Source organism: Nematolebias whitei, chromosome 20 (assembly GCF_014905685.2).
Source record: "Nematolebias whitei isolate Nwh7 chromosome 20, NemWhi1, whole genome shotgun sequence".
Lineage (NCBI taxonomy): Eukaryota > Metazoa > Chordata > Actinopteri > Cyprinodontiformes > Rivulidae > Nematolebias > Nematolebias whitei.
The window spans coordinates 31,062,537-31,077,116 of record NC_056517.1 but is presented as its reverse complement, the minus strand read 5'-3'; the positions used below and the strand labels follow the sequence as shown (position 1 = coordinate 31,077,116).

The window sequence follows — 14,580 nt, the reverse complement described above, 5'->3', positions numbered from 1 at the left end:
ATGAAGCCTTCTGGATGGAAGGTGAAACATTCCAGCACAAAAAAACTGTCCAGACGACCTAACAGAAAATTGTTGGATTGTATACCTGGATTATTGAGCATGGGCTTTGTTGGTTAAAATCGAATAGTTTTCATTTGATACTATTTCCATCTTAACATGTGATTTTCGACCTGCCATTGTGTATCTGTTCCTCCTTCCTGTTCCTCTCAAACCCAGTTGGTCGAAGCAGATGACCGCTTGTCCTGAGCCTGGTTCTGCTGGAGGTTTCTTGTCTTCGTGCTTGCTCAAGATGAGATTTTGCTGCTTTATTTTGCCATGATGGATCAAAACCTTCTGCATTTTTTTATTTAAACCGAAATATCGCTTCATCTCATCTGTTAGGTGTGTCCACGCAAAAAATTGCTGAAGAAGTAAAAAAAAAAAAAAAATCATTGTTTAAAAATGACCAAGTCAAATTTATGACCCTCATTCAACACAAATGTGTTGTAAGAACCATAGAAAACAGTCAACTTTTTGGAGATTAGGCTGTTTTGTTTGGAACAATGGGCTAAAATAACTCCAAGCTGAACTACTATTAAATCCATTGTGGGTCAAATACTGAAAGCAGAAGTTCGCCTTCTTTTGTCACTGACTTGAACATTGGATTGATTTCCTTTGACGTCAAACTGCCGATTTCCACCTCGATGTCTTTATCTTCTGTAAGTAAACAGTTTTCAGATTTTAAAAATCACCACAAGGTTTCACAGTTTTAAGCTCTGCTGTAGCGCAATATTTTTTTCAGTGCCCACTTTTACCTTTAAAAAGCACCACATTGTCTTGTGTAGCTTCTTTTAAACCAATATTTAGTCATTTATGGTGCAATGTAACATTTATTTTCTACATAACATAACCTCTTACTGCAGATAAACTTATGCTAACTGGCTTCATCTGATGTATTTTCTGCTTAAGCCCAAATTTAACAATGGTTAACAATGGTGTACCACAAGGCTCAGACTTAGGACCCACCCTCTTCACAATCTACATAGCTAATGTAGGTCAGATTATTCCTGGTGCATTCTTATATTTCTATGCTGACAACACAGTTGTTTATTGTCAAGCAAAAACTTTGCTACGGCCTTCAAAAGGGCCTTCTCCTACTCCGCTCCTGTATCCTGGACTATCTTACAAAAAGTTCTGAAGCTCTCAATCTTGACTTCTCTAAGTGGTTTCAAACAACTGCTAAGTTCACGGCAAAAACCAATGCAGACATGTTCCTGTTTTCTTTCATTTTCCTTTCATTTCTTCTTCTCTCTTCTCTTTTGTTGTCTATAATCATTCTTTGTTAAAGCAAACAACAATAAAAAACAGGTCTCTCTTGTAAATGAGTCCCCGTGACTCAGTGAGACTAACCTGTATAAATAAAGGTTGAATGAAAATGTACTTCTTTCTTGCAGTTCCTGTCACACAACACCAACAACTATCCGGAGCCAAAACCCAAATAGTAACAATGGTTGGACCATTGTACCCAGCCTAACGCACCATACAACATCCTGATTCACTGCATGAGGAATTTATTTACAGAACCCTCTGGGTAATGCAATGCCACGCTCTGATCACACACCAGCCCACTGCATGTAATTATCCTCAGCCTGCTCTACAATCTGTCACTGCCCAAACTCATTCGTAAGCATGCATGTACGGTGATTAAAGAAATCTTTATGCCACTGCAAAAAAAAGAGAGAGGAGGAGAGGGTGTGTGGGGGGTTCTGTCATTCCCCTCCTATACCTTCCTTCCTTATTCGGGGAATTCCTCAAGAATGAGACAAAGCTGCCGGAATACACCATGCAGACGTGCACAGATCGCCAACTTTGCATCAAAAGGCGCTGGTGCAGCAGTCAGGTCATAATAATTAAAGACATGCAGCATCTCCGGGCTTCATTAATCATGGTTTATATGGACTTTGAAGCCGTAATGAAAAACAGCTTGCCTTTGTGGGTTTATTGTGTCTGTACAAATTGTGGGGATGGCGAATGCCAAGAATGTCCCCGTCCTGACCGGCTGCTACAGGATGTGGTGATTGAAAACAAAAAGATAAGATTTGGTGGTTATGAGGAGGTCGGAGGTCAGGCATGTTCATGTAGTTTCCGAGGGGAGATGACAAAACGTCTGTGCTGACAGTTATGACAGAGTGAGGTTATGTTTTAAAGTTTGTATATTTTTAATAAGAGGCCACAACCTGTTTTTGACAAATAAGGAAATGAAAAGGCTAGTAGTTTTTGGAGGAATATCAAGAGATCCCGTAAAAGTTAAGTCAGGTCCTCTGGATGGTTTCTTTGTATTGAAACGTTTCATCCTTCACCCAAAGGACTTCATCAGTCATCTTCATCAGGCTGCCTAAGAGGAGTCAATTGGGGGAGAGGGCTGACTCCAGAAACCATCTTATCACCAGCAAACTGGTTGGTCCACTATGTGTGCTGCCTGTGGGACTGAGCTTGTTGTAGCTCCTCGGACTGATGAAGTCCTTTGGATGAAGGACGAAAGGTTTCAACAGAAAGAAACAATCCAGAGGAACTGACTTAACTTTGTTGGACATTTTACCTGGATTATTGAGCATGAACTTTGACATATCAAGAGAGTTTTGGTCATACCTTGAAAATAAACGTATCAATGTGCGATCTCAGGTGACATCATGTGATCTGTTAGGGCTCAGAGTATGTGCTGTGAACGACTCTCAGCTACCGCCACACCAACGTTTAGCTCAATGTCTGTAAAACTGGCTGAAGTTTAGCCGTTTATTAACATGTTTGAAACGGGCTTCTCTTTAAAAAAAAAAAAAAAAAAAAAAGGCAAACGTAAAGTGCTGGAGACTTGCTCTAACATGTGTCATCATCTTGATTTGCTTCTACTTTCTTGAATCCTCCCTGAGACCTTCGGTGTTTCTGGAAAGGGGGGGGGGGGTGCTTTTTCAGTGAGATCTGAGGGAGAGATTACTCGGTATTACGCTCTCAGCGCCAGAAGTGGAAATTACAGTGAGGACGGCAAAAGCCAGAGCTCTTTCTGCTTGTTTTCTCCCGGAGAGGGAGGGAGGCAACGCTTTACTCAACACATTTCATCCCAATGACTTGTGACGGCTCTTTGGCAAAGCTCTCAGTGGTGAGTTACAGCCAGAAGTATGTGCGGTTTAACTAAAACAGAGAATGACAGAGAGGAGATGACTGCTCAGGCCTCCAGCCCAGGACGCATGCATCTTCTCCCAGTAAAAGTCCTTTTTGGCAGGTTTACGTTGCATTAGCCCTTTTAGTCCAGGCAAATATACGGTAGAGACCAAAAAGGGGAGCATCCATCATCTCAAATGCAAAGGAGGATGTGCTTTTTGTTTTCTTGTCAATGACAAATCCGCCCTGCGAGTACAAATATCCCCTTCAGTGAACTTAATCGTGCAAATGTGTGTCTTTTCCAGCTCTACTGATTGCGTTCTACGAGAATCGACGAGCCAGTGTGTCCAGTTCGGCTCCACGATAAAAGTGAATTCTGTGTGGTAATGACCTGGCAGAGATTCACTTCCTCCCCAACAAAAGTTACTCACTTAGTGCCGGAGTTTATGGGGTGCATTTGACGACAGACGAAGGTCCGAGGAGTCTTTGGGAGTAAACAACTCAGGGTTTGACAGAGTTAAAAGAAGAGAGGATGACACATTAAGAAAAAAACATACCCTTTTTTAGGAGCCAAAATACTTCTCTTAGGACCGTGGAGTTGTCAGCGATACTCCCAGGTGAGCTCACACGGGGTCGTCCCTCCCCCACTTTTCTTCCTGCTGCCCTGGCCAAGAAGAAATTGCGTCCTCAGCTCTCTCTCTCTCTCTCGATATTCTGCTGGTAGTCAAAACAAAATTAGCGCAGGTTTATTATTTCTAGTTAGCTCATCCGTGACCTTTGCCTTCATCTTTTTGGAGGAGGGCGGGGGCGTTCAGCTGCTATCTTTCAGTCTGCAGGAATAATAAGGAGAAAGCGCAAAACAGGTAGCTGATTTAACTTGAATCGAGGCCAGTGAGACGAGTGAGATGGAATGAGAAATTATAACATATTCAGAGCTGTTATGAAAAGTGTCTGCGAACGATGAAAAGTAAAAAGTAAGCAGTTAAAAAAAAAAACTGTTCCAGACTCACAATGAAGATGAGATCAGGGCTTTGTGAGGGCCGTACCATCAGTTCTAGAACAAATCATTTAAACTAAACATTTTAATTAAACTGATTATACGTTGTGAGTCTTGCTGCGTAAGATCGCTAAAATTAGAAACATCTTATCTAAAAGTGATGCTGAAAAACTGGTTCGTGCATTTGTCACGTCTAGACTGGACTATTGCAATTGTTTGTTATCTGGGTGTCTAAATACTTCTTTAAAACGTCTTCAGTTGATCCAAAATGCTGCTGCCAGAGTCGAGTTAGAAGGAGAGATCATATCTATCCAGTTTTAGCTTCTCTCCATTGGCTCGAAGTCAAAAAGTCAAAGATTTTGTATTTGTTGTTCGCATCACATGTGATACATGTGGTGGAGCAAAACTGTGTACACAGGGTCCCATTTACATCCAACAAAAGTATAAATTGTAAAGGAAAACAGTAATAAGATCAAATAATTGTACACCAGAAATACACTAAACTAAGAATACACTAAGCACTAATAGGACAAAAGCAATACGCTGAACAACAGCAGCACGAACATGGCTCCCTGTCAAATTCAGAATGGAATTTGAAATCTAACTTCTAACCTACAAAGCTCTCAACAACCTAGCTCCATCTTATATTTGAGGTCTTATTGTTCCATATTTTCCTAACAGAGCACTTCGCTCTCAGACTGCAGGCTTACTTGCGGTTCCTAGAGTTTCCAAAAGCAGAAATGGAGAAAGCTCTTTCAGTGATCAGGCTCCTCTCTTGTGGAATCAACTTCCAGTTTCTGTCCGTGAGGCTGACACATTGTCCAGTTTAAGACTGGGCTTAAGACTTTCCTTTTTGATAAATCCTATAGTTAGGGTTGACTTGCTATGCTGCTATAGGCTTAGACTACTAGAGGACAAATTGACCTCATTTCTTAGTATGAAATATTACAATTGAATAGTTTTCATTTGATATTATTTCTATCTTAACTTGATTCTCGACCTGCCATTGTGTATCTGTTCCTCTCAAACCCAGCCGGTCGAAGCAGACGGCCACTTGTCCTGAGTCTGGTTCTGCTGGAAGTTTCTTCCTCATGAGGGAGTTTTTCCTTTCCACTGTCGCCTTCATGCTTGCTCAAGATGAGAGTCTGCGATGAAGTTAAACTCAAAGCAGTCTGCTCCTCAGATAAATAATGTTGTTAACTTACTTTTTACGTATGTATACAGTACAAGAACCTCCACTGCGCTTCACTGCTGCCTGCAGCTTTCTCCACAATAAACTGCCTTCTCCTGCACACCTGTTTTCAGTTTCCCTTTCAGCAAATACAAATGATAATAATCAGCACCTATCTGACTGAAATGGTAAATAAAAAAACTTGAATATGACCCTAATAAATCCCAGTTTTATTTAAATACGCTCATAAGAACTCATTTTGCCTTAAGAACAAAGAATCATCACAATAAATAATAATTTGTTGTGCATTTTCATTTTTGTTAGCTCACGTTTCAGTCTTTAAACTAATAAAATAAGCAGATTTCATTTCTGTGAGGGTACTCGTACAGTTTTCAACAGATGCTGAAAACTTTTGCTCAGTTCAGTCTGTCACTGTGAAATACTTGAATTTGACAGCGGTGTCTAAACTCAATGTTGCCAGGAAAAATGAATAAATAAATGTGATTATAGCACCATCTTGTGTTGATAAAGTGCATTACAGTATTTTACAAAACGTGCCAACACAAAGAAGGAACATTATGAATGAGCTCAACCAGAAAAAACATGATCACCTGACTTTACCTGCATTAACCTGATGACTTAACATTAAGCTGACTGTCTGCACCGGTTATAGTCCTTTTGATAAATAAGTGTTTATCATTCATAGCTGGTAAAATAGTTTAAAAGACCCTCGGTCAAAACTGTAAAAATGTCCTTAATCTGTTTGCTGTCGCTGTTTCCGTCTTCAGTCCATCCACCTCATCGAAGTCAGGGGGTCTAGGATGCAGGAAGCGATAATACAAAACAAGGCACAACAACCCCACCAACAAACCTCCATAGATTAAACCACCAACTGTCCAAAAATATGTCGTGCTCTGCAGCTCAGGCTTTAAAAAAGCCAACAGTAAGGGAGCCGCGACACTTACAACGCTGTGGAAAAAGTAAAAAATAACCATGGCTTCTTTGGTGTTTTGTCCTTTTACGTTAAAAAAGCTGAAAACGAGGATAACTCCCACGACAGCGCGGTACAGAAGCTCAAGGACTCTGGATGAGCAGAAGTCGGTTTGCAGCCAGTGAGCCCACGTCGTTCCCAGCAGCCAGAACAAGGTGAACGCTATTGTGCTGTAGATGCTGAGCGTGAGGAGGAAGCTGTAGCTGAGAATCACACTAGAGATGGTGCCGAGTTTGTAGAAGAGGTAGACGGCTGTGGGAACGCCTGAGGGCATGTCTCTGATGTGAGGAAGAGACCTACGGAGGTTGCGTCGGTAGTCCACCAAGGACCAGGCCATGTTGCAGAAAGAGAAGGCCACGGAGATAACTGAAAATATAAAACACACGAGGTCTAAATGATGATTCTGAAACGCTAAATTCACAGATTCGGTTTATCTGACACTACTTACTTCGCAAAAGTGGCCACTCATGACGTCCTTGTATATAGAGCTGTAAAAGGAGTTGAGGAGCACCTTCCAGGAAGGTCTCAAACAGCTTCAGCATGCTCAGATCAGTAGCCATGCAGAAAAGTCTGAGGTGCCTTTCTGGAACTTCTGCTTGGTTTGCATTTGTTGTCGTCCAGAGCTCCTTGAATCCTTCTTTGAGCAGGTGATAATACCTAGAACAAAGTAGAAAGGGCATGTAATTATTCTAATAATGAACTGAATTCTTTCTCTGACAGCTGCACCGATGGTGACGCCTTTCAGAAGCCGTTCCCTGACAACAGACAACACGCTGCAGAAAAAAATGTGGTTATACCAGTTTACATAAACCATACCGCTATGTCATGTGTCGCAACGTACCTTGTGAAGATCCCCATGCCAAGCACGTGCAGAGCAGCAAATTTCCTCTTCGACATGCCGGCTGTCGTTTCCTCTCCATTCCTCGTATCGTCCCAGAACCAGGCGTAGCTGAAGATCTGGGTTACGAGCATCCCACTCAGGATAAACATTACAGTCAGTCCACTCCACGCATACTGAGCCTCTTGAAAATATGTCAAAGCCAGCGCAACGTCGGTCCCAATGTCCCCCACGTACAAAACCAAACCACCAACGATTAATAACCACTGCAGTTTGGAGAACTGAGTGTCTGACTGCTGCATCCTGGCCTCGGTTTGAAGACGTTTTCTGGTTAAATAATCACTTTATGAATAAATTTGCTTTGAAATTTCCAGAGAAAATATGCCGTCGGCTGTTCTCAACGTTGCAGGTGCCATTCGGAGCCCTCTGCAAAGACAGTAAATTAAAAAGACTTACTTAGCATGATAAAAACTTAGCAAGTCGTGAGCCACATGATATTTTCCTGCCCTCTGATCTGTCATAAACATCCTATCTAATCTTAATGCCGTGCTTACAATGATACTCTCTTTATCAATAAATAAGAGAACACCTATTTTAAATAGGATAGAACACAATGTTTCTTTCAAGCAATACGTATTTTTTAAATTATGAAACAGCAAAAAAGGAATCTAGGGCCATGTTAAATTATCATAAATATCCCTTCACCGGTGAAGCTGGCGTGCAAAAATAACCAAACTGGATATTTCGGTTCATAACATAAATCCACTCATTTTTATCTTTTGATATCGTCAATGTCACAAATTAATTTGATTGTAATGAAAGTGACGCGCAGTTGTCAGAATACCTGTTGTCTATTTAAAATCAGAACGCATAAACACATCAAATGTATAAAGAAAATATACAAAACTTACAGAAAGCTCCTTCCAGTCGCAGCTCACACCCTGAGCTCTTTCTGTTTCCGTGAAGCAGATGATAGCCTCCGCCTTAACAACCAGTGAACACACTGAAACAAGCAACATGTCATTATTACATAACAGAAACTGTACATGGGTGTGTATGACTCATGGTTTTACACGTATACATCACGGTTCTGAGGCGCTGCCGGAGCCAAGCTGCTCAACTCCATCTGGTGGAGAGCTAGTAGATTACCGTAAGTCAATTTATACAGGTTTAAAGTACTTGTACTGCATTATGCACTCTTATGTTGTAATTTCAGGTTATTGGCTTGGCAATAAATATTTTAAAATACAGGGAATTTGCTTTCCCATCAAGCTGCTCCGTGATGTCTCAAATAAAGCTGTTTTTTTCAGGGTCTTCATCCACGTGTTAAAACGGTTGTTGATATTTTCTTGAAGTCTTCTTCTTTCGACTGTTCCCTCCTCAGGAGTCGCTACAGTGAGTCATCCTCCTCCATCTCTGTCCTCTGCATCCTCTGTCTTCCCTCCAACTACCTCCATGTCCTCTCTAACTGCATCCATATATCTCCTTTTTGTCTTTTTCTTGGCAGCTGGAGTTCCAACATCCTTCTACCAGTATACCCACTGTCCCTCCTCTGGACATGTCCAAACCATCTCAGTCTGGTCTCTCTAACTTTATCTCCCCATTGTTCTGTGCTGTACCTCTGATGATCTCATTCCTAATCTTAACCATCCTTGTCACTCCTAAGGAGAACCTCAACATCTTCATTTATGCCACTTCCAGTCATTTCTCCTGTCTTCTTGTCAACACCAATGTATCCAGACCTTACAACATAACTGGTCTCACCACTGTCTTGTAAACTTTTCCTTTAACGTTTGCTGACACCCTTTTGACACAAATCACTCCTGAAACTTTTCTCCATCCACTCCATCTTTCCTGGACTCTGTTCTTCACCTCTTTACCACACTCCCCATTTTCCTGGACAGTGGACCCCCAAGTACTTGAAGTCCTGCACCTTTGTGACCTCTGCTCCTTGTAGCCTCACTGCTCCACCAGCCTCTCTCTCATTCACACATGTAGTCTGTCTTACTACAAGTGACTTTCATTCCTCTTCTTTCAAACACATACCTCCACCTCTCCAAGTTCTCTTCCACCTGTTCCCTGTTCTCACCACAGATCAAAGTGTCATCGGCAAACAAACAGTCCACGAGAATTCCTGCTTGACCTCGACTATTAGTTAGTCCATCATCAGAGCAAACAAGAAGAGGCTTAGAGCTGATCCTTGATGCACTCCCACCTCCATCTTGAAGAAAGAAGAAGAAGGAAGTTCTATGTGTCGTCATCATTGTATATTTCTATACAATGATGAAATTTGTGCTCTGCATTTAACCCATCACATGTGAGATACGCCCAAACAGAGCAGCAGGCAGCTGTAAGCGCCCCGGGGAGCAGTTAGGGATCAAGCGTCTTGCTCAAGGACAACACGACATGTGAGCATGTCACTAACAGAAGCTATCTGTCACTTCTACAACACATCTCCCCACTGTCCTGCTGTCCTCACATGTCTAGCATACTTCTCTGCCACTCCAGATTTCCTCATGCAATACCACACCTCCTCCCTTGGCACCCTGTCGTATGCTTTTTCTAAATCCACAACGGCACAATGGAGTTCTTTCTAACCATCTCTGTACTTCTCCATCAGCATCCTCAAAGCAAAGATGTCATCTGTGGTGCTCTTTCTTGGCATGAAACCATACTGCTGCTCACAGTCACCTCTGGTCTAAGTCTAGCTTCCACAACTCTCTGTTCTTCATCATGTGGCTCATCAACTTAATTCCCCTGTTACTACAGCTCTGTACATCACCCTTGTTCTTAAAAATGGGCACCAGCACACTTCTCCTCCATTCCTCAAGCATTTTCTCACTCTCAAAAATGCTGTAAAATAATGATTGTGGGGGCAATACAAACATCATTCACCAGTAATCTTCACTTTGGCCAATCCTCAGGTGAGGACAGGGAACTTTGGTCAGCTTTGTATCTCATCAGCCCATTGATGAGGGGGATGGCCTCGTTTGCAGGTTCCTTCTGCTTTTCCTTGAAGGATCACATTTACCAAGCCCTCACTACATAAGAAACCCCCTCAATCTCTTCTTCTTGGTCTACAGGAAGAATCTCATGTTCTCCGGTGAGGACATGGCTGTAGAATAACTGAGTCATACTCACTGTCATCTCACCTAGACATGTCCACACCTCCACTGTTATGTCACGATGTCCAACCCTTTCTTTATCCTCTTCGAAGCTTCACTCTCACTAACCGTTCCCACTTCTTGGTCCTCAGTTTCCATGACCTCTACATTCTCTTTCATTCTCTTGTATTTTTTAGTAATAGCAGCTCCACAGGACTTTATTTTACAGGGCTAACCTAAATGATCTATGTTAAGTGTGAAGTATATGATCAAATTATGACAATGATATAAGGTAGTATAATTCACACCACTCACATATGAGCCTATTTAGAGCAGTTCAATCATTTATGGGGAAACCAAAGATGGCTTGGCACAACAACTTCGAAATTTTTATCTTTAGAGCAGTGGTGCCCAAAGTGGGGCCCGCGGACCAAAGTTGGCCCGGTCCGCCAAGCTGTCCTCATTACTATATTCAAATTTCCTTTGAAGTGTCAATGTGTTTACACTCAGTCATTCTGACTTTAATGTTAATGTTAAATGGAAAGCCAGCCCCATGACTACCTTAATGGCACTATACAGCTGGAGTGGCTAGTTTGTGCATTAAATTATTCAATTTTATGAATTTATATACATTTTTTGACAGAGCCAAGCAACTCAATCTGCTTTAAAACCTATGAGGATGTTGTATTCACAAGCACTGAAAGTTTTAGACCAAAAACCATTGAAGTGGCACCACTGTATAATACTGGAGAAATATAATTTCTTAAGCTTTGACAATTTTTTTAAATGTTCTTGTTTAAAATTGACTTTTAAATGCATTAATGGTCTTGTCCCAGAGCTGGTGAGCAGAATGATGTTAAAAGTCAGGAGTTGCACCACGAGGTGCAGTTAACGGAGACTGCAAACCTGCAAAATACAAAACATCATTTTGTCAATGTTCCTTCTCATTCAAAGGCCCTCATATCTGGAACAGTTCACCATCAGCAATAAAAACATTAACAGATCTTAGAGTTTTTAATTCCCAGGTGGAAAAAAATGGTTGAAATAAAACCAAATCTGTGAACACTGAGCCCCATGGGGATGGAGGATAGGCATGTGTGTGAAGAAACTGTTTAATTTTAATGAAATTTTAATTTTAATTACATTTTAATTTTATTTTAGCTGTTTTTATATAAAAGTCCAACCAAGGACTGGGTTTGCAAATTAGCCTGTGGCTAGAAAACCTTTGTACAAAACAACGGTTGCTTCGTTTTTAACATGTAACATTGTTTAATGTGCTGTCCTTGTTCAAATAAACTTGAATGAATGAATGAAAACTTCCTACAGCTTCTTGCCACTGAAAAACATTTTCCTTTGATCCTGCACATTTATAAATCACACATAAAGCATTTAAATAGTCTAAATAATAAATATGAACTGGCTTCAGTAGTGATTTTAGCCTCTTTTTGGGGACTTCTCAAGCACCCCTAAATTTAAACTCAGCGCCTCTGAAAAATAAATCATTAGGATTTTGTAAGGAAACAGTTCTCAAACCTTAGATTCACCAAAATATTGAATATGGAATAAACAACGACCAGTAAAATCTATGACTTTTTTTTTTTGCACGAGTCCTGCCACCTGTCAATCAATCCAGCATGTCAGCAACTGACCAATCAGCAACCTTAATTTGTCCTGAAGTGAACGCCCCTTACCTTCAGAGCTGCAGCTTTGCAGTCAGAGAGATTTCAATCATACCATACCATTTTATTTATAGAGCACTTAAAACAGCGACAAGGCCAACCAAAGTGCTGTACAGACAGAACAACAGGTACCACACAAAGCAAAATACAAAACGAAGTAAATCAGAAATATAGACATAAAAACGATGCAGATAATGACGACAAACCAGTGTAGAGCGTACAGGATCAAAACACAGATCCTCTGGTGTTGAAAGCTACTGAATAGTAGTGAGTTTTTAAACGGGACTTGAAAACCGAGAGGGAAGGGGCCTGTCTAACAAGCAGAGGTAACTCGTTCCAAAGTCTTGGTCCTGCTACAGAGAAGGCCCTGTCACCTCTGTGCTTAAGAGGATTTCCTGGAACTGTGAGGAGCAACTGGTCTGCTGACCTCAGGGAACGTGGTGGGACATCATGTGGTTACATATTTAGTTTCATGTTAATCTTCTGTAATAAACCTTTGTAAAATACACCAAAATGCAGGAAATGGCATCTACTTTATTCAAAATTCTCTGGGGGAGGATCCCCAGATCCCTCCACACCACCACCAACACAGTCTGTTCTGTGATGTTCTTTATACAGAATGGAAGATTAAATAGCTGCATAATAAATAAATAGACTTTACTTAAAGAAGTATTTGCATTTCGTGAATTGTTGCATTTGGCCCTTTCAGGGGAAACGTTTGGGCACCCCTGCTTTAGAGAAAAAGAGAAGAAGTAAAAAACAGAAATTGTGCAGGAGTGAAGCTTCTTCTTACACTCCAAACCTGCAGGCAGCGACAGAGAGCCGCAGCTGTTCTCTCTGCTGTGCGTAAAGAGCTTCTCTTTGGTTTCGGCGCAGCGGCTGTTCTCGCTCCGTGGATCCTCCCACTAACACAAGAGTGACACGCCATTCAATAGCTGCCTGGCCCCTGTGCGTGAAGGAAGCACGGCGAGTTGTGAGCCACCCAGGAGAGTCTCGCACCATCTGCACGGAAAGAAAAGCGCGTCTGTAGAGAAGGAGTCCGACGAAGCGCGTCGACATGGGCATCCGAAAGAAGACGAACAAGAACCCGCCGGTGCTGAGCCATGAGTTTGTCATCCAGAACCATGCAGATATTGTTTCCTGTGTTGCTATGGTGTTCCTGCTCGGGCTGATGTTTGAGGTGAGTCCACATGTTGAGTGGTTATGTCGGTGGATGGGGAGCTCAGAGAGCCCATCTGTGCGCTCAGAAGCCGACATGGCTATCATCTCGCTTCCCTTACCGAAAGTTTGTCTTGCACAATCATGGACCCGTGTTTGCTTTTATTCCAGGAATCAAATGTCTTTTTTTTTTTCTTTTTTTTTTTTTTATATAAATATGTGTGATTCACAATAAAGTTAGTTCGGAAGAAGAGCTCGCTTTCCATCTGGCGCTTTCTTATTCGCAATGCTTGTCTCCATATCCGTCATTTTGCTCATTTGAGAGGGGAGAATAAAACAAAAACATTATTTAGATGCGAACCTGTTTGCTTAAACATGCATGTGTTGCAAGTTTTCGAGAATCTGCATGGCCCCCGGCTGTTTGTACATGTTGCGAGGCTCGTCTACGTTAGTTTCTGCGTGCTTGTGTTACGTGGCAATCACACAACGATTGTAAACTGAAAGTCGCCCCTCGGAGCTGATGAGCGCGTTCAAAATGGCCGAGGTTAACAATCCGTTCATAGTGCGTTAAAAGTCTCCGTGCTCAACTTTAAATGCGCAGGTTTGTGTCATTTTAAAGTCTGTTTTCATGCTGAGCGGACAGAGACGTGCTGGAGTCCAGCCGGACACAGTTACAGCTACTTCCGGTTGGGGACCTTCAAAGTAAAACGGCAGCCCCGCAGCAGCTGCTGCTTTGCTGTAACAAACCGTAAAATAATTTGTTTTAAACTGGTCTCGGAAAAGCTGGAAGAGGTGGCTGTAGGAAAAGACGACTGGGCTGCTCTGCTCAAGGTGCTGGTCCCGCCACCCGACCCGGGAACAAACGATGGATGGATGGATGTGGGTGGGTGGATGGATGGATGGATGGATGGATGGTCCATCACTGACTTGCTACGAATCACATTTCCGTAATTATGATTGGGGGAGAGAATCTGGCACTTCAAATATTGTGATGTTAATATTTCAATTATGAGTTACTAACTCAGACCGACTGTAAATAAGAAACTGTTCTTAATGTCCTGCCTGGTCAAATGTATAATAACTACTACTACTGCCAATACTACTAATACTACTACTAATTAATAATAATTAATAATAACCTGATTTTTTCTAAATGTTAAAACTCAAACTTGAGGTTGCTAGGTCATTTATTTTGTACTTTTTTCATCATTTTTACAATGCAATTCATAAATTTGGCTTAGGCATTTTACATTTTTATTAATATAGCTTGTCATCTGTTGATTATAACATTAGCATGACTTAGTTTCACTGATGACTTAATCTCACAGATGACTTAATCTCGCCGATGACTTAGTGTCTCACGAATGACTTGGAGTCTCGCCGATGACTTAGTCTCAACCATGACTTAGTTTCACCGTTGACTTAGTGCCTCACCAATGACTTGGAGTCTCGCCGATTATTTGGATTCTCACCGATGACGTAGTCTCACCATTGACCTGGCATCTCA

At 41.6% G+C, this 14,580-nt stretch overlaps 2 protein-coding genes across 2 annotated transcripts in view; one reads left to right on the top strand and one right to left on the bottom strand.

The window, feature by feature from the left end:
- Positions 1-6,037: 6,037 nt before the first annotated feature.
- On the bottom strand, positions 6,038-7,441 carry xkr9 (XK, Kell blood group complex subunit-related family, member 9). Its single transcript, XM_037693976.1, has 3 exons — positions 7,136-7,441; positions 6,743-6,951; positions 6,038-6,660 (listed from the first exon to the last, which is right to left on the bottom strand). Exons 1-3 carry the CDS (start codon positions 7,432-7,434, stop codon positions 6,038-6,040), a joined length of 1,131 nt encoding a protein of 376 aa, XP_037549904.1. The 5' UTR covers positions 7,435-7,441.
- Positions 7,442-12,837: 5,396 nt separating this feature from the next.
- The window catches only part of tram1 (translocation associated membrane protein 1), a 7,304-nt gene continuing 5,561 nt past the window's right edge, over positions 12,838-14,580 (top strand). Inside the window, exon 1 of the mRNA XM_037694277.1 lies at positions 12,838-13,095. Coding sequence (XP_037550205.1) covers positions 12,973-13,095 — 123 coding nt within the window. The 5' untranslated portion in view covers positions 12,838-12,972. The remainder of the gene's footprint in view (positions 13,096-14,580) is intronic.